At 39.8% G+C, this 26,044-nt stretch overlaps 2 protein-coding genes across 2 annotated transcripts; one reads left to right on the forward strand and one right to left on the reverse strand.

The window, feature by feature from the left end:
- Nucleotides 1–922: 922 nt before the first annotated feature.
- ywhabl (tyrosine 3-monooxygenase/tryptophan 5-monooxygenase activation protein, beta polypeptide like) lies at nucleotides 923–13,390 on the reverse strand. The gene is made up of 6 exons (XM_027007245.3): nucleotides 13,134–13,390; nucleotides 10,773–11,079; nucleotides 5,324–5,447; nucleotides 2,643–2,806; nucleotides 2,386–2,481; nucleotides 923–2,049 (listed from the first exon to the last, which is right to left on the reverse strand). The coding sequence occupies exons 2-6, from the start codon at nucleotides 11,064–11,066 to the stop codon at nucleotides 1,999–2,001; spliced, it is 729 nt and encodes a 242-aa protein (XP_026863046.1). The 5' UTR covers nucleotides 11,067–11,079; nucleotides 13,134–13,390; the 3' UTR covers nucleotides 923–1,998.
- A 4,451-nt stretch (nucleotides 13,391–17,841) lies between these two features.
- Nucleotides 17,842–23,142, forward strand: LOC113575646 (serum paraoxonase/arylesterase 2-like). The gene is given in 10 exon segments (XM_027007251.3): nucleotides 17,842–17,987; nucleotides 18,705–18,775; nucleotides 20,759–20,814; nucleotides 21,094–21,256; nucleotides 21,360–21,441; nucleotides 21,443–21,484; nucleotides 21,605–21,805; nucleotides 22,209–22,290; nucleotides 22,393–22,521; nucleotides 22,868–23,142. Coding segments are annotated over 10 exon segments (1,065 nt in total). The 5' UTR covers nucleotides 17,842–17,910; the 3' UTR covers nucleotides 23,030–23,142.
- Nucleotides 23,143–26,044: the final 2,902 nt, after the last annotated feature.

The following is a 26,044-nucleotide window of genomic DNA, read 5'->3' on the forward strand; positions in this document are numbered from 1 at the left end:
TCAGTAGTCAAGATACTGGCTACAGGACCACTTACTGGACACCACCTGAAGGCTGGACCACTCTCACTACACCAGTGACTCTGCAGTGGTAATGGTGTGGTAGCAGGTGAAGGGCTGGTATCAGCGTGTTGGGAACAGTAATGTTGCTGGAAATTTTCCATGTACATGTCAACGCTGACCTGAGACTAATCCACCAATCAGAAAACCGCCAGCCAAAAAAACTGTTGCATAATACACTAGCATGCCACATTTTACTTTTGAATATTAAAACCATTAGTAGTAGATGTAATAGCCAATTGAAGTTCATTAATTATTTCCCCCCACCCAAATTTTAAAATGGTGCACACCTTTGCAATTACGAAGTAAACACTTTAAACCAGCAAATTCTTAGTACTCAGCAACATCAAATTGTGTGCAACAGATAACAGCTGTCACAGAATTTTACTGATCCACTAGTATTTTGATTACAGTCAATATCTACCCACCCAACCAACCCCTGAAAAAATTGTTTTGCACGATTATCCAACCCCTAAATGCCACGAATTTACATTTTTAAAACAGAGGAACACTTTTTTTTTTTCAGGCCAAACCACCTCATTTTAAGGCTCCTGAAGAATCTAGGAACTTATAAAATGATCAGGACTCCACATTTGCAATTATTAAGTGGAATATGAAGGTGAAACCTACATTTCTGCTGTTTTATCAGATCTTAAGTTACCACTACAGGGTGAAAAAGACAAGGATTTAATTATTTGCATAAACAACTCTAACAGTGGAACCATAACCTGCTGTCAAATATGCTAGCTAATCAAGACATCTGACTGCTTCCATGGAGTTAACAATGGAGTATCAATACAGGACGATATCTGTTTACAGAGATTGGAGATCACACACGTAAGAAAATAACCAAAACAGTAAAGCATTAAATTATTACCTTTTTATTCCACATGGATGAAATTACATATTTTCCCTCCAAATAACATTTATGCTTGGTGTTTTGTATGAAATTCCGAAAAGACATGAAACAAAGCTAGCCAGCCCAATAGTAACAACCTACTCCCCCTTAATTACTTTATAGCCACATGCAACTTAGGCAGGTATCAAAAATTATAAAACTCAAAAAACAAAAAAAAAAACAAACAAAAAAACAAACAAAAAAAACCAAAACATAATTGGTCAAAAATAGTAACTCGCTTCTAACACAGGAAAGTTTTGATGCTTGTGCAGTCATACGGTAACAGTATCAAGCTTATGTGCTTTTTAATCTTATGGGTTTTCTTTACCTCGTAACTGATACAAAAGTGTAACGAAAATGACATCTGCAGATCACCCATAACAAGGGAAGGAAAAATAAGGAAAACCTTGAACTTGTAAAAGTGACAGTAGACAGAAGGTGTCCCTTTTCCAGCACATGCTTGCTAGCAAGACACTGAACTGTGTGAAGCAGCTCCTGTGTCTTTACTAGCTACAGATTACTGCTACTTCTCTACTTCAAGACCTGGACTGTTTGTAAGCATAGACTATAAAATGTCAGAGGTACTTAACAACTATGGAGGGTAGTCGGACTCCTCGACCAACAGACATGCAGAATATATATGACCAATGTGAAGAGAGACCTGAGGCTTGGAGTCAAGAGCTCATTCTCAGCTGAACACCTCCCCATCAATGAGACAGATTACAGCGCCTCATAGAGAAGGTCAACAGCAGATTTGCTTGTTTACAGCCTCCTGTGGAACACACAAAGCCACCCCAACCCCAAAGCACAACCCAGTCTTCCTCACCACTACCTCTACCAGTGGACAGATCCCTGGAGAAAGAAAAACAAAACCCACCATGACAAGGAAATGAAAAAAATAGAAAGGAAGAAAGAGAAACAGAGACAGAAGCCAGATGATGAGGTGGTCTTGGTGTGGATAGCGAGCGGGGACAACGCAAGGTGGATGTCGGGGAACAGGGTGGGGGCTGGGGGGCAGGGGGCCTGGAGAAGCAGAGATGGGTTCACTTTTCTCTGCACTCCTCAGTGTCCTCGTTGCTGTCCGAAGTCCACAGCTGCAGGAGGAGACCAGGTGTCAGCCACGTATGGCACAGCACAGCCATGTTTCATCAGTTACACACCAGTTCACCACTTTTCAGCTAAAGCTACACATAAAAGGAGGCTCCAATAATGAGTAAATGTAGTATCATTATGTTTATTATTACTATTATTATTAATAATAATAATCTGTTGTGTTGTCCGCTGTGCATTACGCTGTCCATAATATCAGTGCGCTTGTGTTCCTGTAAATGCGGTACTCTACTGCCAGGTTTCAGCGTGCCAAAGCAAATTCCTGTAGCGGACAAGTACTGGCGGATAAGGGCACTGGGACTGAAGAATTGGAAACTCACTGTCAAGTTGTCTCGCAACAACTGCATGATCAGTGTGCTGTCTTTGTACGACTCCTCATTCAGGGAGTCGAGTTCTGCAATGGCCTCATCAAAAGCCTAGGAGGAAGGGAAGATTTAAAAACAGCAAAAATAAACACCCTGCTCCCCGTCTCTGCTCATCAGCGTCGTCAGTTAACAAATACGTGACTTATCGCAAGTGACTGAGTACAAAAATCAACTGTTTATCTGGAATTATGCACACATATATCAACCCCTACCGTTTTGGCTAGCATGCAAGCCTGTTCACGCAAGTTCGCAATCTCGTAGTAGAAGACAGAGAAGTTGAGGGCCAGGCCCAGGCGGATGGGGTGTGTGGGTTGCATGTCGGCCTTGCTGATCTCAAAGGCATCCTTGTAGGCCTTTTCCGAGTTCTCGATGATGGCTGAGGATTGATGCATAAGAACTGTATCATTCTAAGGCAAATCAGAGCCTTAAAAGAGCCACTAGGAATACGGAAAAGTAAGAGCAGTCGTCAGTGGTGTTCTCAAAACCAGTGGGAAAGTTTACATGAAGCAAAAAATAGTCCACACATTGTTTGGAGGAGAGCAGCACAGACAACTGATACCGTGGTTGAGGCTCAGCTGTTAGTGTTCTCTTTCTGACTGGCATACTAGTTGGCTAGTTTGCCTCCAGCTGTCTTCAACTGCAGGATGTCAGACTGGTTCAGAAAACCTCAGCTGCTGTTGTACACATTCTTTTCTGGGGTTGCAGCAAGTTATGACAAATCGTATGAATGTTGTGCACATCAAGTGCAGCAGGCTGAGACCAATGAAAATTTAAATGTTCCCATATTTCAAGTTTGGTTTATTTGTCACATACATAGTCATACACAGTATAACTCGCAGTGAAATGGTTGTTCCTTAAAAAGGTGGCTAAGCATGTGAGAATAAGAAGCCACCAAAATTGTCAACGTTCGGGAGCTGCATGTCTTAAATTCAAAGAGAAGTCATTACATAATTCAACTACCAGTCAACACTCCAAAAAAGCACTCATTTATATGTATAAAAATGCACCTTTTATCATACCTCTACAATAAAGGATTTATGATTTGATGAAACAAAGCCAACAATATTCAAAGGATTATACAATGAAATAAAGCTTATTACCCACAGAGGACAGTACTGTACTTATGAGTGTGTGTGTCAATTGAAGAGGAAAGTAAGATAACTGCGTAAATAGAAAACATTTTGAGATTAAAAAGAAACACCATTCCATTATTTGTGCTAAAATAAATGTTTCCCTGAATCACGCTCTCCTGAAGTGCTGTTCATAACATATTAATGCCATGCGTCTTATCTGCGTGCTAACCTGTATAGGTCACAGTTGTAGCAAAACATCTCAAGTATTCTGTTCATTGGCAACCTTTTACTTCTATTTTCTCTTAACTTGCAGTTCCATGACAATGAACAGTCCTCAGAGTTCAGACAATTTAACCACTCACCAAGATAAAGAGGGAATGAAAGGAAAATTGTTCATTTTGACTCAACAACATGCAAAAAGCCAAATGCTATACGATACTTTTAATAAAATAGGTTCCATAACCTACAATGCATCTTTTAACACTGACCTCTGTAATTAAAAAACAAACATACTAAAAGTAATTTAAAGTAATTTAGGAGGATCTATGTATATACACATCCACCCTATTTAATGCCAAAGTCCTGTTTCAAACTCCTGAGCTGTGAACAGCTCCTACAGAAGGACACAACCACCCCAGCTAGCAGATGGCACAGAGACATAGTACTAGAGGCTGAATGAAAATTTGAGCTATGAGCAAAGCGAATAGCCATGCCATCATGCATAACAAATTAATTCGTCTTCTATTATCAAATTCACATTCTATTATTAATCTTCCATTCGCAAATGGGCTCTTATCTAAAGTCACCTACTAGTCCTACTTGTGTGGGCGGGACCAATTTGCCATTCTCTACCTCGCCAACACACAGATCTAAAGTGCTGGATGGTGTGTGAATTGTTTTATTCCTTTCTGGACAAAATATTTTAAAATGTATAACTAAGTGATTCCTTTAACTTTGGGCTTTAAGTCAACCATTCAAAGAAATGGTTACACATTTGGCCAAAAGCAGGAGTTCAGAAGAATCATCCACAAATTAAATGAAACACGCTCTGATGGCCACACTGAACTTCCTTGTCCATTCTACGGAATGTACTTTAAAAACCACGATATCACTACACCATGATCTCAGATATTTTGGAGATGTGCCTGAAATGTGTTGAGTGTACACAACAACTGCAACAAACTTAATTACCATCTAATCTTAGCCAGACCCACTTAATTGTCTCATCCAATTGACAAGACGGTCCAATCAATAATTCTATTTAATAATTCTATTCAATAATTTCCATGACGTCGAGACTGTGGTAGTACACTGGCATTTGCATTGAGGTGCAGAGTTTTCTGGGAGCAACTACAGTGTACTATAGTTCAAGAGGCAGTAAAAACTACAGTGTGGCACAAACGGTTTCCAGAGAAGCAGGATAGTTCAGATAGAGGCGCTTCATCAGCTGAGCAAGTAAAGTGCTTCTGAAGTTCTAGGAGGTGAAATCAGTTTATGTCTGTCAGCAGTGTGGTTTGAGTAACATTACTTGCCTTTTTTTAAATGGGCTCTAGTTATTTTAATCACTCTATGATCTGTGATTTTTGAGAATTCCCTTTTCCTGAAGAGGTGGCTATGAAGAACTATAACTACTCTGTTGCAGACACTGTGAAGTGAAGGATGTAGTGAGTATATAATTTTTTTCAATGAGATTTAAATATGGCTGAATTTCCTGCTGATATCAGTCCAGACTATGATGCATCCTGCCCTCCCATAACTCCCAAACCCAACTTCCTCTTCAGTGTATGTGATGACGGAGAGACGGGGATGTAGTGGCTTACTCGTTTTCTCATCTCCCGAGGCTACCTCGGCTAAGTAGCGGTAGTAATCTCCCTTCATTTTCAGGTAGAATACTTTGCTTTCAGCTGGATTCGCCTTGGGGATCAGATACTTTTCAAGTAGAGTCTGAAAAAATGGAGAGGGGGCAGGGTTGTTGAGAGGAGGAGAAAGAGGACATTGTTTAGAATTTGGAAAAGCAAGCAAGCAAACAAACAAACAAACAACAACAACACATTTAATCTTTTCTTTTAAACAAACATGCATCATTTTGATGACGAAGAGGAAATGGGTTTAACCTAAAGTACACTGTACATAGACATTAAGAGACACAATGCTTATTAGCTTTTTAAAATCAACAGAATTACCTTGGCAACAATGATAATACACAGCATACGGTGAAATACAATGATAGAAAATCTGTCTGAGAATGCCTTTATCAGAGTTCTTATTTTTTTGTTACAGTCAAAAACAACAGCCAAGCAGAAGTATACAAGTTAAGGGATAATTCCTGCCACAATTCTGTATCACAAACATTTTACTTTTACTAATCAATTCTACCTGCTGGCTAAAATTAAATACAGGCAAAGCCAGATGGAAGATCCTTACCTTCTAAATCTGAACTACGTACCTCTGTACCTCACTCTAATAAGTACACAAAACACACAAAAATAACCCCCTAAGACCACAAGACCTAAGACAACATATCCCTCATTGCTTTCTTAAGGCTACCCTACACAAATAACATTACATCATAACACTAATCAGAAAACGCATTCCCCCAGAGGGCTGTGGTTTCCTGTTGAGAGTACACCGTGCGGATTGGTTCTCAACCAGTGTGTGTGTGCTGAGTGGATGTAAAAGCAGAATATTGATTGAAAAGCATCCTCAGGTATGAGAAAGGCACTATGTAAGTGTAACTAATAATAAAAACAAACAAACAAAAAACAATATTAGAAACCGGACAATCCCCCACATCTCAGGATTCACTCTTTCAGAAACACTCATCAAATTTCCACCTGTGGAACTAAGAAAACAACCTTGGCTTTGTTCTGAGGGTTGAAGCCTGGCAGCGCGTGGCAGGCTACGGTTTCACGGCGGTTCTGAGACCTCCTTCCACTGCAGGTCTGCCTTCCTGCCCGCCTGCTCTCCTGCTAGTTGAAGCAGGTCGGCGTGCGTGCCGGGCTCATACACGGCTCCGGGGGGGGGGCACTTCAGCAACGCCTGCCGTGCCGAGGCTCTGCTCTCTGCTGACATCTGCAGAGCGACTCCGGATATTCTACTAATGAATCTTAGTGAATCGTGGCATTTTACTCAATTAAATGAGATATAAGGCGCAACTGGTAAATGACCTTACTGGTCAGCTGGTTTGTCCATGATATAAGATCACAAGGCATTTATTTTAGGGACACAACCTGTATTTAAAAATCATTGGCCACTTTATTAGATACACCTGTTAGAGGTGCTTTTTACAGATGTGAAATTACAGTCTGTTGGCATGCCCAGTTCGCTAGCCACCATCTACCCCGTTAGACGACAGTCACTGCTGGAACGAGAGTGGACTAACAGCAGTGCTGTGGTTTGACCACTGATGAAATTTAACAAACTGTGCATGGACTATAGATTATGACTACACCCGCAGCACAAGTGTATCTAAACATGGCTGGTGAGCAGATAAACTTTAGTATAAAGGATGAGAAATGCAGAAGAAATGTGAGACAACCATCAGACCTGTCTGGTATTCAAGCCAGTAAAATGAATGTGAACTAGCCAAACATATCAAGTCACATGCCACTGAGGAACCAAATGACCCACTTGTGTAAGGCATGCTGGAAGCAGTAGGACACATGAGATGGGTGATTCATGAAATAAGTCTTGGTTTCACTAAGAGTCAGTTCACAGTGCACATAATGAACTCTCCCCATACCATTTTGTGCTATGGGCTATATTATGCACTTCACAGCACTGATTCATTTCTGCCATATAAGAGCAATTTAAGAGTCCGCCATCCAGTGTACATCTTTGACACAAGTGTCAACTGTATCAAATCTGAAATGCACGGAAATCTCATAAGGAAACAAAAATTTTATCTTCCTTTCTGCAAGCTAATCTGTTGTGCAGTGTGCCAGAACATTTGTGCACTTTGCAGTTGTCAGCTATAGGCATAGCCAACGAGAAATGCAAAACATGATCTCTTGTTTATGCACTTTTCAAATATGGGAAAGTAGTCCCTGGTACAAAAAGACCCAAACATTATTCTGTAGTAAATAAAATAATTATAGTGTAGGCTTTAAGCCCTCGACTGCAGTGTCTGAGACATCATTAATATATATTAAAAATGGAACAGATCTTTCATGTGACATGGCTAACTAATAGCATACATATCACCACATATCCCACAGGTGTGTGTGTGGGTACACGTGTTCCTGTCTCAGTCAGCAAAAACACCTCTTCTATGCAAATATAATAGTGAATGAAGTCATCTTTATAAACAAAGAAAAACGCCTTTAATACATTGTAAGGATCATTGAAACTTAAAGAACACAGATTAACTGTATCTTTCATTTTAAATAAATGATGAATGAAAGAAAAAAAAAAAACACTACCGTTTTGCTGGTACACCGATTTGTCCGGTCTGACCTGTTTGCAAACCTCAAAAAAAGAGAAAAAAAAAAAGAAAAGAAAAAAAAAAGGAATGGATATTGTGCATTTTGAAAATGTGTTGTGAAAAAATATCCTAACACCCACTCTTATTTCAACATTTGAAATAAGATGTGATTATCTTTATATAACAGTATGTGATTTTTGTGTGTGTATATATATATATAAAAATTTTGGTGGTAATTTTATATAGATTCCTCCTCAATTCCTCCTCTTCTGACTTTCTCAAGCACACGCTCTCATCTCCACTGCTATCATGCTGTCAGTGGCCAATTCTTGTCAAATCCCTTGGCCGAGTCTCGTGCAAGATTGGAGGCGTTTCTGGGCAAGTCACAGATTTTCGTGGAGACGAACTCAGTTACACAGACAGCATGACTAACTTTTACTCACCTGAAGTGGCGACGTGGTGTAAGTGCGGAGACGTCTGCCTCCCTTTCCCCTGCAGATTGAGCTCTGTCTGCAGCTAGCTACCAGTACACTGAGGATTGGACCTTGGAAAAGTCTGACCTTTTTTCCTCTTGTATTTTTAAATTGTGAAATTGATGTTCTGATAAATGTTTATGGTGCAGTGTAGCCTACGTTGTGGAAAAGCTTGGCTCGTAATACTACCCAGTCAGCAGACCCACAATTGGTTCTCAACTGATCAATAGTCATGAACACCAGATAATCTGTTCCATACGGAATCACACAGTGACTCACAACGTTCAATTGCATTGTATTAGTAGTTGCTTTGTATTTATCATTAATGCGTCAGGTATTTGGAGATCTTAAGGAGAAACACTATAAACCTCACGTAACGGTGATGTGTGCATGTTCAGCAACCCTTAGCAAGGCCCCAGAGGAGCAGATAGAACTCTGGTATTACTGACTTATTCTGTTGGTTTATCCACTGAAAGGCTTTCCATGAAATCACTGCTTAGCCCTGAGTCATAGTTTTGTAGCTTATTTTATTATAGTTTATCTCTGAACTTGTGTGCCATGATGACTTACAAACTTACAGTACTTACATTTGAGTAGTCATCTTTTGTTGAAGGAAACTAAAGAGACTTGGTAACAGTGTACATTTTCAATAATCTACGAACATCATCATTTAGTCATCGTCAGAACACACAGACATCCACAAATACCACAAACAAAGCCTTTGTTACAACTGCATAAATAAAAGTGTTTAAAGATTAAGCATGCTGTAGCTGTACTCAATATTTAAAATTTCACTCTTAGAAGTTCTAGCCTGCTTGTTTGTTTTATTTAATTTGTTTTGTTTTTTTTTACCCCCAATGTCTTTCTGAAGTCAAACTTTTTTGATATATTTCTATTGACTAATCATTCAATTCTGCTGCACATTTTGCATATGAACTGGCCACAGACCAAGATCATCCTCTCAGCCTCCACAGACACGGTCTGTTTCTTGGGCTGAGAGTGCTGGAGCCCAGTTAGAAGGTCTTTCCTCTCTTTTGTTGCCCACAAGTGTTTCGAAAAACACAGTGAAGCCAATTCAGTGCTGAAGTGTAGTGATATATACACAGAATATTGTCCTGCACAGACAAAAATAGCTCTGCCAGTTAATGTGACAGCCAGTGGCATAATAGACGTGCCAAACCGCGTTTTACTAATTTGAATTTATTGAGCGAAACACACTAAACTGACTTGTTTGACACAAGCATGTATACTGGCACCGACATAAACCACCACCACTTTCCTCCCTCTCAATGATGCACATAAAACCTCCTTGAGTAGTAATAGCTCCCCCTCGTGGAGAAGCATCACACTGCTAAACATGGGGGTGAGTGAGTAAAAAGATAGGTCTGAGAAATGTCCCATCTATAAAAAAAAACAAACAAACAAAAACCAACCAACCAAACAAACAAACAAAAAAACATTAAATGAATTAATGAATGATCCCACAGAGCACCTCAGGAATTGGAAACCTGGATGAGAACCCTGGGATCCTGAAGCCACAGTCACACCAATTTTAAACACACTAAGCTTTGGTGAGGAAGAGTTAACTCAGGTATGTTAGGAAACATCAAAATGAGCAGAGCATTGCATCTCCAGGACCAGAGCTGGCAAACAGTGCTATATTCAGTGTTAAATGTTTTGTATGCAAATTATCATTAATATTGGAGTTTTACTACAGATGTACTTGATAAGGCAATCACAAGGCATCATTTTCATTAGATGGACCAAATCTACATGGCTAAACAGACACTACCACAGTAAATCTGTCTGCTCTCCCCTGCAACTCTTGGCCCACAGTGATTACACCTGAGCCTATGCTGGAAGAAACAAGCTCAGGCCTGGACTAGTAGGCTGGCTGGAAGGAGGTCCCTGCTCATGACTACTAATTCAAATTAGAATGGGAGACTGTCAGAGTTCTCATCAGCACGTCATTCTTTCACCCACATCTGAGACGAGGCTGACTTCTTCCTCATCATTATGCATGGCTTCATTTTATCTATATTTAAACCAAATCAAGTCATTCTCCTGCTTCACAATAATCTTCACTTCTGTACGTCTGGACAAGGGCGTCTGCCAAATGCTGTAAATGTAATGTATCTAAAAGTGAAAACAGTAAATTCAGGACAAACAGCAAAACAACCACTTTTCTTTGCTACCAAACAGCCAAAAAGCAAACAGTTCCCAAAATCATAAAAAAACACCCTCAACTGCATCACCTGAACATGACCAGAGTTTGTTCTTCAGAGTCCGCTCAGACAAGCTGGGGCTGGCTACAAGGAGCTTTTCAAAGAAAAACCAACAAACCAAAAAAAAAAAAAAAATCAACGCCCTTACCAGTACGTCGTCGCAGATATCCTTCAGCTCAGTCTCGATCTTTACTAAATACTCCTTGGCCATCTCCTGCTTCTTCTGGCCTCCATCACTCTTCTGCTCAATGCTGGAGATCACCCTCCAGGAGGAGCGCCGGGCTCCCACCACGTTCTTGTAGGCCACGGAGAGGAGGTTGCGCTCCTCGTTGGACAGATCCCCACCAGCCTCCGTCACCTGCTTCATGACGCAGGCCATGTCATCGTAGCGCTCAGCCTGCTCCGCCAACTTGGCTTTCTGCACCAGTTCGCTCTTGTCCATGGCTGCTTAAGAGCTGGAAAGAAGCATTTAGGTGAGAGGAGTTTTTTTTTCCTTTTCACTCAGTTTGCTTATTATTTGCAATGTTAACAAAAAAAGGTCTTTGTTTGAATTCCCTGCCTGAAAGATGTCAGATTTTCTGGGTGGGGTCAATTAGTGTCTCCCTAGTCTTGGGACCAGAGTAACCCTGTACTAGGCTAGACTTTTTAATGTTTTCTTTTCAGCAATACCCCAAGACAGGGAAACACCGACTTACCTCAAAGTCATACCTCAAAGTAATGGGTCATTTATTAATATCATAGTTGGCCAATATGCACTAGATGTAGATGGGTGTTACTGTAAGTCATTAATTAGGTGTTGGTTCACCATCAGATGGTTAAAAAACAACTGAATACCTTGAAAGCAATGTCCTGTTTGTTTACCATAAAACAATGTGTAATTCTTCTAACATCTGCAAGCATCATACCTAGCTAATATCAAGTCAGAAAAAAAGGGCTTGCTTTAGAATGGAAACCTGTTTCTGCACAAGAACAACAGTGGCAGTTGTAGCTCAGTGGTTAAGGTATTTGATCAGTAATTAGAAGGCTGCTGGTTCAAGCCCCACCACTACCAAGTTGACACTGTTGGGACCCTGAGCAAGACCCATAATCCTCAATTCATACTCATTTATAATTGTAAGTAGCTTTGGACAACCATTATTAACCAAAAACAAAATAAAGAGAAATTGTAAACTGCATTGACTCATTATAAGGTTATATTATTAATTGCATATTATAAAATAAGAAGCCATGATTATTAACGAAGTCCAATCAAAAGTATGACCGTTTATTTACAAGAAACTAATTATTATTCCAAAAAAAAAAAAAAAAGGCTTTGGTCAACAAATGAACTTTCACTGGTTTCGAGATCACGCAAAAGTATCTGTCAAAACAGCTAACTTCGCGTTAGCTAACTCAGTTTTGAGACATAACGTTTTATCCTCGGTGGCATTGACTACATACAAAAATGCGGATGTGCCCTCATTCCCTAGCTACCACACCCAATTGTTCCCACATCTAACCTAGCTAGCTAGCTACCTGTTTACGCACCAGTTTTTTTGTAGCTAAAAATGGGTAAGTGTACTTCGAAATATTAGTAACATAAAAGCAGAAGCGGGTCTTCAAACTAACAGTCAATGTTAATTAACAAAATTGTGTTAACTTTGTTTTCGGCAAATAAGGTAGCAAGCAAATAAAACTGGACGTTCATCCTGCTTTCCAAAACTGACGTTACAAACGTCAGCGCATTATCAATAAGTTACACACTTTCGTAGCTAGTTAGCTACAATATTTCCAATCCTTAGATAAAGAAGTGTTTTTCGCCAGGTGCATTCTCTTTTATTATAATAAAAACATAATACACGTATTTGGTATAACACAATGAGCGAACATTGGCTGAATATGAAATCCCCGCAAGCGAATAATGGACACCTACATATAACGCTAGCAAGCGTTAAACGCTCAAGGCTTTGGCGGTTGTCAGAACATGAGAGACTCCTACGTGTCCAACAAGAGCTTTCTCTGTCCATCTTCACAGTTTATCTGACCAGAAAGGTGCGGTCCATTTCGATCGTAATACATATACGCCGTTACTAACCAATTAACATATCCAAATAGCTGCCATCTATCTAGTTAGTTGGGCTTACGCAAGAACTGCAGCCCTCCTAGGACAGTTAGCACACGCGTCATGCAAGCATTGTGATACAGATACAACCTAAGTAAACCTAGGTTAGCTATCGAGTATGAGCGATCTTAACCACATACGGACCAACTAACGCCACCTTAATGGAAAATAACCTAACAGGTAACGAAACGGCTGACATCTGTATCCTTGGACCAGCTCTGCTGTAACCTACATAGCCAGCTAGGGTTGGCTAAATATCCTGTTCATTGTTCATTTTTTAGCAGATTAGCATCATCTTGACCAAGACAACAAAACAATTCTGAAAGATCTGACACTGACTCTGCAATACTTGTTTCACGGACGTACGGCAAAACTCCACACCGCCCGACGTCAATGCCAGTAGCTTACCTGAGTGAGCGACGGGGAGAACGACGTCCGTGACAGGGCTAGCTAACGGGGATAACGACGTCCGTGGCGGGGCTTGCTAACCTAGCTAACGGGGATAACGACGTCCGTGGCGGGGCTTGCTAACCTAGCTAACGGGGAGAACGACGTCCGTGGCGGGGCTTGCTAACCTAGCTAACTACACCTCACAGCTGATCCTCGCGAGCGGCACGGCGAATCCACGGGGTTTCCCTCCAATCACGCCGAGCCCCAGGAGCCGAGACCGCGCTGCGCGAGGTGACGTTAAAGGTAACCATGGCGACCGCTGACTTAACAGGCTGCGATTGCACAACAGCCATTTCGAGCTTCGGTGCCTTTTTGTTGTTTTTTTTTTCGCTTAAAACAGAGGCCAGATAATAACACGTTCTTCATTTAAATCAGATTGTAGCTAGGTTATAAGGTAAAGTGTTAAGTACACAGATATAAATTAGCAGGGTACTGATGGAAAAAAATGTCAGGGTCAGTGTCACCTGTGTGTCTCAGTTGCCTGTAACATTACATGGTGGGTAATATAACAGATGCCCAAAAGCAATTATGCATTCGAAAGTTTCATAAATTAAATGTAATCTAATGTGTTATAGCTTTCAAGTACCAAATTATCAAGTAAAAATAAATGGAAGTGCTTATTCAAAGCTGTTCTGGTGGGTCTTAAATAGATAGGACTAGGCATAAGAGATATTAATCGATATAACATCCCTATCACTATACTCAAGTTTTACTTGCTCCAACACCTGATCCAGCTCATTAGCTGAAGCAGTGGGGCTCCATGGCTGGAGTCGAAAACTGCTCTTAATTACTAATCATGTAATTTAGGCACATAAAGTTCTGGTGACTTCATATTTTCCAGATTTATTATTTTAAGAATAACTTTAGTGCTTGCATTTAAGACACTGTCAGGTAAAACCCACGAAACGTGGAATGATGTCACGCTCTTTTTGGTGCTGTAAAAAAGCACGACAAAACTGGAACATAGGACACGGTGGCTGTCTTATAAAACAGGAGCTATTTCTGCACCTCTCCACTTCATTTCCATGGGGAGAAAGAGGCTATTTTTTCACACTGTCTTATGTCTTTCCCACCGATATTTAGTCAGAACCTATTTCAGGTCGGGTCTCTTCAGTGAAAGTGAGCATATTGTGAACAAAAAAACAACAACAAAACCAAAAAACGGTATCAGCAAATCTAGCATCGGGCCACTTTCACGCAAAACTGGAGGAAGGTCATACAAGACTCTTGCAAGACCGGTATGGCAGAGTCCCCCCCCGAGTGCCACACCCAAGTTGTTCAAATGCGTGGCAGCTCAAATTACAGTGAGAACCACTCAGAAATAGCCAGGCTGTAGCTGAGTGAAATCGCATATCCTCACTCTGAATGTGCAGTGTGTTATTTAGCTTGAGTCCCTCCCGCAGATCTGCCTGTCCACGGCTGACCAGTTGTGGCTGGCTGGTATCATTTTTAAAATCTGATTCCCACTTATTCCCATTCTTCCTGGTTTGATAGCTAGGTCAGTGATCTAGATCTAGGTCAACATAGAAAAGTGACTCAAATGTACATCATTTGATGTCATTAGTGTTTGCTCAAAGGGAGGAGATGGTAAAAGGAGTACATTACAGACAAATAAGGCCATTTTTATTCATTCTTATGTGAATTCATTCTTAAGCGAGAATTTTGTACCTTATTCCAATGGCAATGAAATCTAAACAAATGCATGCCGCTGGCTGCAGACCCAAGCAAACATGCAACAAAGGTTTCTGTGAGCATCGCTCTAAAGGCGTTTTCACACTAGCGCTTTTTTTCCGGAACCAGGTCCGCTTGCTCCGCGAGTTCGGTACACTTGGGCAGGTGTGAAAGCTGTTTTCGAGCAGGTCTGGAAGCTCTTCACTCCCGGTATTGGTTCATTTTGTTACGTGACCGATTCGACTTATCGCATTACTTCAATTTTCACGTTTCGTGTATTTTCTGAGTAAATAAACGCTTACTATCCAGATAAACTTTTAAAATCCCTTTTCTCTGTTAACTAAGTTTTTGCACATCACTGTAAGTATATTTTACAGAAGAAAGAAATCTATAGACGTACAATCCAGGAAGAAATCGTCTCAAGAGAATGGCTCCTTGCCTGCAGGCATCCCAAAAGCGCTGTTCCGCGCTGCTTGAGTATTTGTATACAAGCAAAAAATAAATAAAAAAATAAAACAGCTTCTTCCTACCATTTTGCAAACCTGCATGCAGAAAAGTGACGTATGAAATTGCGCAATCAACCCAGGATTCGTATAGAGTTCTCGTGTGTGAAAGCAAACCAGCGATAACGAGCCCAGAATCGGTCATAGGTGCGGACTCACGTATTCGGTACAGGCGTGAAAACGCCATGAGTCATAGGTATTAAATCCAGCACTCGATTCCTGAGTACTGTTGTAGCTCCTTGTACACCCGAACAAGGTTCGGGCTGCAGAACTGAATTACCTTGCCAAGGTCCATTGCAAATGGAACAGAACAAAAGCACAGAATCCTGGAGGAGTGGGGGCGAGCTGGAGCACATTCATGAAAGATTTTGCATCTTCTGAGACTGGTATAATAGTTGGGGTTTTTTTTTTGTTTTTTGCATTGACCGAAGGCCATAGCCCAGGGAATGGCAGCTGTGACTGCTGGGAAGTTCTCAGAGGTGCTCCATGTCTTGAGCTGAAATGAAATGTTTTCTGAATGGGATTCTGTTGCTGTGGAACTGTAACTGAGTCATCCAGCATGGGTTCTGCAAATGTGTCTGTCCCATTTGCATTTAATGGATTCAGGGTTTTTCCAGAAAGACCAGCCACAGTCATTAAGAAGGTTGATTCCATTAGACATGCAAGCTTGCTTTAGCTGTTGATTATTGAGTTATTTTCCCTGTCTCAAAAAGGCAGTAATAAAGACATTATATTATAAAGAAATTTAGGATTATAGGATTTGCTGGGAACAGCACATTTCTAACACTGCTGCACTTCTTCAACCCTCTATTGCACAACGTTGCCTTAGGGTAACAAAAACATTTCACTTTACTTACTTTGTTGTATATGCAAAGGTATAATTATATATATATATATATATATATATATATATATATATATATATATATATATATATATATATATATATATATATATATAGAGAGAGAGAGAGAGAGAGAGAGAGAGAGAGAGAGAGAGAGAGAGAGAATACAGAAAATATGTACACAAGATTTTTAAAAACAACAATTTGCAGAACAAAATGGCTTCAACAGGCAAATGTTTATGACCTCTTTTGGCACTAAGGGGGGACTTAGTAATCTTTATTATGTTAAAGAATTAAATTGTAGGGATGGGTGAGGTCCTTCACAGTCCTCCTGGCCTTGGTCTGGCACCTCTTGTAATAGATGCTCTGCAGGTCAGGAAGTTCCGTATGAGTGATGTGCTCTGCTGAACGCACCACCCTTTGGAGTGCTTGTCTGTCCTGCTTGGTGCTGTTCCCAAACCAGACTGTGATGTTCCCCGTGAGGATGCTCTCGATAGTGCAGGTGTAAAAGTTCCGCAGTACCTTGGAAGGCAGTCTGAACTCTCTTAGGCGTCTGAGGTGGTAAAGACGCTGACGAGCCTTCTTTGCCAGGGAGTTGGTGTGGCGGGACCAGGACAGGTCCTGCAAGATGTGAGCACCAAGGTACCTGAAACTATCTACTCTCTCCACCGTGGTTCCACTGATCCTCACAGGTTGGTAGTGCCGCTCCTGCTTCTTGCTGCAATCCACGATCAGCTCCTTTGTCGTGCTGACGTTTAAGAGGAGATTATTTTCCTGGCACCAGTTTTCCAGTTTAATCTCCTCCAGGTAGGCCCTCTCATCGTTGTCTGAGATCAGGCCCATGACGACGGTATCGTCAGCAAACTTGACAATGATGGTGGAGCTGGAAGTGGCTGTGCAGTCGTAGGTGTACAGTGAGTAGAGCAGGGGGCTTGGGACACAACCCTGAGGAGCTCCAGTGCTGAGGGTGAGGGTGGATGAGACACAGTTGCCCACCCGTACTGATTGTGGTCTGTCTGTAATGAATTCTCTTGAACTTTAGAAATCCATGGAACAAATGTTATGTTTTAAACATCTACCTTTTCTAATATAAACATACAACTTTAGAAGCACTCTGCTTGCACAGCTGATAATTGACCTCTGTCCAAAAGCCAAAACAGCCAAACCCGTGATAGATGGGCGTGGCTTTATATATGGGTGTGGCAACGGTGTCTTCTCGACAGAGGTGAGTAATCTGCCAATCAAAACTTTGACAACTGGTTGGATTTATTAATTTATTCACTTATGACACATTTAATTATTTAAAATCACTTTACATTTTACTATTATTTATTTATTACCACATGATGCCATTTAATTCATTTAATTAATTCATTTTTGTCCCAAAAAACATTCCATATATATAGCGGGCTTTGCGAAGATATTTGTTTTTCATAGATTTTAGAAAACAACTATACAGGGCCTTTAAAAAGAACAAAAATAGACCAAAAAATTAAACGTAATGAAAAGCTTAACTTGTGACACTTTGTTTAATTCATTTGTTTAATCAATTAATTAATTTAAATAATCCGGTCCATTTTATGCAAGAAAAGTGAATCAAACATTTTTAAAAACAGTGCTCCCGCAAAGAGGGTTAAAGTGCAGCAAAGGGTTAAAGTCGACGTCATTTTAAGATACAGACTGCCAGCCAGCTAAACTGGACTTCTATGCCAGCAGCATGGGAAAGTTGGCGGTTGTGTTGGTCTTCGCTGTGGCTGCCGCAGCCCTGATCGGACAACGTCTTATTGCGCTAAGGTTGGTTTTGGATATAACAGGATAACCAAGCTTTGCAAAACCAAACGTAGTCTAAGGCTTTTAACGTGAGCTTGTCATGTATGCACATTTTAGCGATCAAAAGCTGCACATTTGAGAAGACACACTGATCTATAGGCCAGTGTAGGAATTGCAGAAAGGTCAGGAAGTAATTGCTTTTTCTATACAGTAGTGTAATGTACGTTACAACTTATTTTTCTTGTGATCTCATGATAGCAAAATTTTGTTTTGAGATGTCTACTTTTTTTCTTCTGATCTTAACATAAAGGTTATTTTCTCGATATCACAACTATTTTTTTCTTAGGAAGCTACATTAAGCGGTTTCATTTACACTAGTAAGTTATAAACAATCTAAATTATTTTCAGGAATTTGTAGAACTCATGGTGGAAGACCTAAGCTTCGGAGGCCTTCAAGATTTTTGTCCTGAGATCACGAAAAAAATGTGACCTCGAGAAAACAACTTTGCTAACTTGAATAAGTACAGTAAAAAGTAACCCCTGTCCTTTCTGCATTTCCGTAATACGGAATGTGCGAATTCTGTTAATGGTGAACTTTGTACAGCTGCGACGTATCGTTAGCGGTTTTGCAACAATATTCCTCCCCCACGAGCGCTAAACTTTGCAACTTTTGTGCTTAAATGTAATTCAATTTAATTAATGTAATTAAAATATTGCTCATAAAGATTTTTTCCCCTGCAGTCATCTGTCGCTTGCATTTAGAGAACTCACCCAAAATCACCTTCCTAATTGTCATCTGATAAAGGGAATAGGTAAGTCAAGATTTAAACTTTGCTCACATGCACAAAGAATTAAAATACTTTATAGCTGTTAAGATAAAGTAAAAAAAAAAAAAAAGGTCAATAAATGAAAATCAATTGCCATAAAAATCAACAATTTCTCTAGACATTTTTTTCAGGATTTCTGATGTGCAAATGTATACTTTCCTGAAGAGGCTGTTTTAACAAGGCAGATGTGTAACCCATTGTGAAAATCTAGTCTAATGCAGATTTTCACACAATCTTTGGCCACATCACATCTATAATTCTTTCAGATAAAAAAAAAAAAACTGTTTTATTAGACACAAGCCATTTAAATGGGTTTAGGTGGTAGGGTCTGAGTGTAACAGGAATAATTTATGTCAAATAATTTTTTGCCTGCTATACACAGACAAATCAGACATCACAAAAAATGAGCCCAGTCCTCAACGCTTCAGTGTGGTCGCTGTTGGCATTTTATACCGTCTTAAGGCCCGGTATATAAAATCATTATAGAGAGTAAACTTCCTGTATCATTTCTGGCGATACACTTCTGTGAAGCAGCTGCACATGCGATGTGGAACACTCTGGCCAGTGCTTGCGTGCAGGCGCGGACATGATCGGGCAGTTGTGCTGTGCGAGACGGCTGCTGAACGGCTGGAGAATGGGCAAAGCAACGTAAGAATAGTATATGGTGACCATAGAAAGCAAACCTCAACAGGAAAGGAAAGACAAGTCCCGGGCATTTCAGGCATTTTGGAAATCCCATCCAGGCAGATTTTTAGGTCCCAAAAAGAGCATGTCTAAGGGAAAAAGAGAACATATCCAAGAAAAAGAAGATGCATGATCACCCTAATTTAAATGAAAGGTCACCAGCTAATGTTATCACATTGCACTATTGTGTATTCAGATGTAATGTGTTTCAAATGGTCAACATAGGTGTGCAATGCATAGCATAGCACATGAGGTTAAGTGCTTTAAAAAACAGTTTGATTTTTGAGACAGATTGACCTAACAGCCAACAATGACTGTAAACTGGTTGCCACCAAGTGTGCTGGAATGTCATTTGCTGTTAGCAGCATTAGTTCTTCTGAATGAACGATTCCTTTAATGAGATTTGAGTGGTTGTTTTGTAACGTGTTTGAGATTGGAGTTTCAAATAATGTAATCAGTCTAGATACCACGATATTGGCTCATTAAAAGTGCACTATGCAGGGGGAAAAGTTTGCTGCTAGCCAAAGGGCTTTTAAGAGGTGTATCATCTTGGGAATGCTACATGCTGGGGTGTTCAGTGATCGAATTGTAAAATAAAAAATTCAGTGTGGAAGGTCATTTTCACTTGAGGGGGTGGAGGGATTAAATAATATACCTCATGGCTGTCTGAATCACAACCCAATACTTCACTGTATAAAGGAGGAAAGATTGCCCCCTGCTGTTTGCATTCAAAAGCTTAACCTTTTGCCCTGACCTGATCTAGTTTGAAGAACTCATTTATAAATAGAATTAAAATACAGATAGAAGACTTGATATCATATAATAACATTGAAAAGGGGATACAAAGGAGGGTAGGGTGGAAGTTTTACGAGGGGAAGGTTTTGTTGTTGTGCTTTTGTTTTTTTGTTTTTTTACTGGGGGATGGAATTCCCTCACCCCCCCCCCCCCCCCAACATCAAACCCTGGGGGTGTTCGGTCTCCTACGCGCAGCACTTTGTCAAGGTTTACGCGCCCCTTAAGCTGAAGTGGTAAGCGTGTGCTGACATGTGAGATGGGCCTTGTTGAAACGCAAGATCTCTCTGCTGCTTCTGCATGCCCTTTTACATGCAGCTTGCATAACAAACCCACCCTCGGTGATCCAGACCACCTCAAACACCTGCCCAGTCCCTAGCACTGCCCTGGTGAACTGAAAGTTCTAGAATGTCAGCAGTAGCATGAAGAAAAGCTGCTGAAACTAAAATAGAACTAAAAAAAGCTGGTGTCTTTTCTCATGTGCTTGGGCAGTGACTGGAGCTGAAGACATCACCGTACTGGAAGATGGACTGGCCTTCATAAGCTCTGTATGTTGTCCCCATGTCACTTGTGTCTCCACTGATGTGTACAGATATTACAGTTGTCGTAAAGCTTTGTGGATTTTGTTTAGAGCATTCTTATACGGTACTCTGCCAAAGTACATGTAGCACTGTAGAAATGGTTTGGTATAAAGTGTGTGATGTTTGAAGTGTAACGTGTATAAGTCGCATCTGTATTGCTTGTTCTGCCCATCTCTTTCATATTTGTCCTGTTTCTTGCTTTCTTATTTCAAAATGGTAGTTTAATCTTGTTCCAATTTAACATAGGGTCTGAAATATCCAGGATTGCCTCCCTATTCCGATGTCCCTGGGAAAATATACACTCTAGACCTGCTTTCAGGAGTTGGTCCTGTAGACTTGCACATCAGGGGAGATTTTGACACCGAGTCTTTCAACCCACATGGAATCAGCATATATATAGATGATAAAGGTATGGTGTTTTTGCCACAACTTGCAACCCTTATAGACACAGTACAGTGATTAACTTTTCAAAGGCGTTTTTTTTTTTCTTTTCCGCTGTCATCCTTTTGCAGATGGCACCATATATTTATTTGTTGTGAATCATCCCCAAAACAACAGCCTTGTCGAGATCTTTAAAGTTCTTGAGGATGAAAACACTCGAGCATGTGAAGACCATCAAACATGCCCTGCTCCATAAGTATATCCTTCACCAAAGAAGCTCGCATCACAAGTGCTGCGCATCTTATTGGCAGACATGCACGCTCGAGTTCTTGTAACGTTTTTGTGTGTTGCTTTTCTCTCGCGCAACTTTTCATAGCGTGAATGACATCGTGGCTGTGGGAGTAGAGAGCTTTTACGCCACCAATGATCACTACTTCACCAACAACATGCTGAAGACTCTGGAGTTCCTCTTCCCTCTGCACTGGTGTGACGTAGTGTTCTATAGCCCTGGGGCAGTTAAATCTGTGGCAGGGGGCTTTGCTTCTGCCAACGGCATCAATATCTCTCCAGACAAAAGGCAGCACATTAAGCTCTTCCTCATTTATGTTTATGTTCTCACAAGCCGTTTTGCATATCATGAAAATACATCCTAACATTAATGTTTGTGTCTGTATGTAAAAAAAGTAAAAAAACATGCTTCTAAAATAAGGCACTTTAAAGATTCTGTGTTAAAAGTTGCAGTTCAGTTTTGCAATGCACTTGATTGCAGTGAACTGGATACAATTCTATACCATTTTGAAATCTTTGCGAAATCACTTTTGTGCAATGTCCTACATCAGAAAAATGCTGTCACAAATTAGCCACACCCCCAAACATTTTAAAACACTGAAAATTAAATGTATGTTTGTTTATTTGCTTAGGAAAACACTGAAATTTAGTTTTAATTTTCCTTTTCCATGACACTTCTTCCTTTGGGCCAGATATCTGTATGTTTCAGATGTCACGGATCACAAAATCGTTGTGCTGGAGATCCAAAAAGATGGCGTGCTATCCCGTGTAAAGGTGCACGTAATGGTTAATTGATCAATGTCCCTGTAGTTGTCCTCCTTATTTTCTTATATTGTTCATAAGGTGTCTGACATTCCCCACCCCACGGTTGTCCAGGAAGTTGCGGTGGGATCCCTCTGTGACAACATAGAAGTGGAGAGTGAGACTGGTGATTTGTGGATGGGTTGCCATCCAAATGGAGCCAAATTACTTCGCAGTGATCCAAGTGATCCACCTGGCTCAGAGGTCAGTGTGTCTGTGTGAAAAAGAGAAATTTGTGGTATTTTGGGTAAGATTGTATGCTCCCTCTTCTCTTACACAGAGCACACATTCTTTAGAATCATAGGACATTATGAAGTAAAAGGATTTTGGTAAAAACTAGAGCTATATTTCTGTTAAACATTATTTCCTCTTTAACTATACATTTAAATTAAGCACTATTAATTTTATATTTAAATTCTTTTTTTTAAAACTTGTAACAATATTTTGTAATAGTTATTAGCCTCTTTTTTTAGGTCCATATCAGACAGCAGTCTGCCATTTATAGGGATTGTATATATTTTAATTGTAGGTGACATTATTTTTGTTCTAGGTAATTCGTCTTCAGAATATTCACTCTGAAGAGCCAGTGGTAACCCAGGTATACATGGACGATGGCAGAGTGATTATAGGATCCTCAGTGGCTGCACCCTACAGAGGAACACTTCTCATAGGAACAGTTTACCACAAAGCCCTGCAGTGTGACCTTAAGTGACACCAGTCCTGGAACCTGGCGCTGGTCACCTGACACTGCAGTGCCTCTCGGTTATGTCTGCAGCTGTACGTCTATTAACACAACACTCTGTGTAGTAAACAACTGTGATTTTCTGTTGGATTATTTCAATTGTACTACTAGAGCAAGGTTCAAAATATGATTTGGGACCCACTAACAGGCAAATCACACATTGGCAGGTCAATAATGGAGAGCAGGATCACTGATCATTCAAAAAAAGAGAGAGAGACTAATAAGGTGGACTAACAATAAAAATCAGCTAAATTATTAACTTTCACCTCCTAACCAAATAAAAGTGGGAAAATATATTTATAGCTCCAAAGAGCAGTTACAATTGCACAGTATTATAATAGAACATTTTCAGGTTAGAATTTACACTGCACAATTACAGTCCTAATACTTGAATTATGGTAGTGGCACATCTGAGTCCAGTAAGTCATAACACCAGATTCTTTCTGTGAGCCATCATTTTATTAATATACACACACACACACACAGAGACAGACAGACTCTCTGTCACTCACTACCCACTTGATTTGAATCACCTAAATACTCACTGCTCACTTTATTAGGTACAGCCACGTGGATGAATTTAATACCTTCATAATTACAGACTGTAGCCCATCTAGTGTCATGAACACCCTGTCAGTCATCCTCCACCTCATTAATCATTGGTCAATTTCTGACCAATGGACTACTGCTGGCAAGATATGTGGGTGGCTGCCTATTCTCAACACGGCAGCCGCAGTTCTGCACCCAGAAACTGATGATTTCTGGAGGTGGTGATCAACTGGACGATGGCTAACAGTAACGAGTCCCAACACACATGGGCAGCGTCTGTCTTATAAATGCAGATTTCTGATACAGTTGGCTGATTGTTTCACCACTGATTCACTTGCCATGTTGGTAAGTAAACATTTCACCTGGCTGTGTGAAACACACAACAGACCTCAGCCCTGGGTGGTGTGAAGAGTAGTTTCTAGAGAACAGTATTGTTAGTGATAAAAGTGTTATTTTAGAATCAAAGTAATGTCTTAATTGGGTGGTAACTATTTTATGTCAATCTAAAAGAATTAATATTTCATAAAGAACTGTTTTTATAAAACGGCTAAGAAGCTTTTTTAAATTGGATGAATAAAGTAACTTGTTAGGCAATTCATTTTCTCCTCAAATAAAGACTTTAACAAACTATAATACCTAAGTAAACCACTGGAGGGAGGTCTCTTTCCAATGAAATGAGAGTGAGGACAACATTAGAATGATAAAACAGTACATAATGCATCTATACTTTTCTATGTTTACATTTCTGAATTTAACTGTATGTTCCCAAATCTGGTTTTGGGGTCCATTGTTCCACCCAGATTTAACTGTCATTTACAGCATTGAGCTGACACAAAGCATCTTAAAATTATGACTGAACAAAACTTGAGCAATTGTGGGGTTAAGGGCCTTGCTCAGGGACCCAGCAGTGGTCATTTCACACTGGCAACCTTCTGATTACTAGTCAAGTACCTTAACCATCGAGGTACACAGCCCTGATGCATCATCTGCACATGCAATTGTCAAGCCTCTAAAAAGCTGAATTGGGGTTAGAGGAGACTGGGGGGCATTAGAACAGGACAGTGGGTGACCAGCCATGATATAAGTAGTTATCTACACTAAAATTCATAAAATCTTTGTCATTATACCTTAATGACAGTTTCTAGCCATGAATGACTTGTTTAAAGCATTACCTAAATGAAAAGAAGAAAGGTTGCATCTGAATCAAGGGTGCCAAACTCTAGTTTAGTGTCAAGTGGCCCACACCAAAAAGCAGTTATGTAATAATCAATAATAGGCCTACAACCCCTCTTAAATGTATCATGATTTATCTAAAATATACATTTTTAATGTATGCATTGAGCTTTATGACATACAAAACATGAATAGACTTGAATTCATTAGAGAAAAAATAATCAGAATTTCTCAACTATTCTTTTGCAGACATGTGGCGTATTTATACTGTCAAATTCTTGTTGACGAACACTTTGTTAATAGGCCATAACCTGCACTGAGTTTATTGCTATAATTTGCCCCTTAGTGGAAATACAGCGACTAGCATTTTTTTCCATTAGTAATGGTGGATCTTTCAGTCCAATTACAGTGTACAATATTATTTTAATTTTAAATATGTATGTTTGACATGCCTGCTTTTAAGGCATGCGAAAGGAGATTAACTTTTTTTTTTTTTACATTTATGAAATTTTTTTATCCAAAGCGACTTACAATTATGACTACAACTTGTACAACCTGAGCAATTGAGAGTTAAGGGTCTTGCTCAGGGGCCCAACAGTGGCAACTTTCTGATTACAAATCAAATATATGTGCAGTTGTGCAGTTACTGTTATCAGCAAGTAATGACATGACTGGGACAAAGCATCAAAATACTTTAATTGTATTTATATGATACTGTCAAATGCTAATGATTCTGTCTTCTGCAAAACATCACTCCGAAATGAGAAGACAAATGACCGCTTAAAAATGAATGTGCTGATGAATGTCACATCAATACAACATTATAACAATGTAGTTAAGCAATATTGAAAAATCTAAAAACCTTAGGAAATTTTTTTTTTGAATAATCATTGTGCATATTGCTAGTTTAGATTTATGAAAGAATTATTTAGATATTGCTAATAGTGAAGATTTTCAGATTTCTTTTTTACAGAGTAATTCACACAAGAGACACTTAAAACAGACTTACAGACTTACCTATATTGTGATTCGATTTCCTTTCTGTATGTGACAATATTTTCTGCAGTAAAATTGGTTAGTGCTGTCTGTAATTTTATGTTGGTCCCTTCCCACTTGTTGGCATGATAAGATGACTGTACAGGGCCATACATAGGGTGTAGACTAAACAACTGAAAATGTAAAAAGGTAACATTTTTGGAAAATAAATTACACAGCAAAAAAAAAATAAAAAAAGTATTTCTGTTATAAGTACTATGGTCAGTA

This window comes from Electrophorus electricus, chromosome 14 (assembly GCF_041902795.1).
Source record: "Electrophorus electricus isolate QZ-2024a chromosome 14, ASM4190279v1, whole genome shotgun sequence".
Lineage (NCBI taxonomy): Eukaryota > Metazoa > Chordata > Actinopteri > Gymnotiformes > Gymnotidae > Electrophorus > Electrophorus electricus.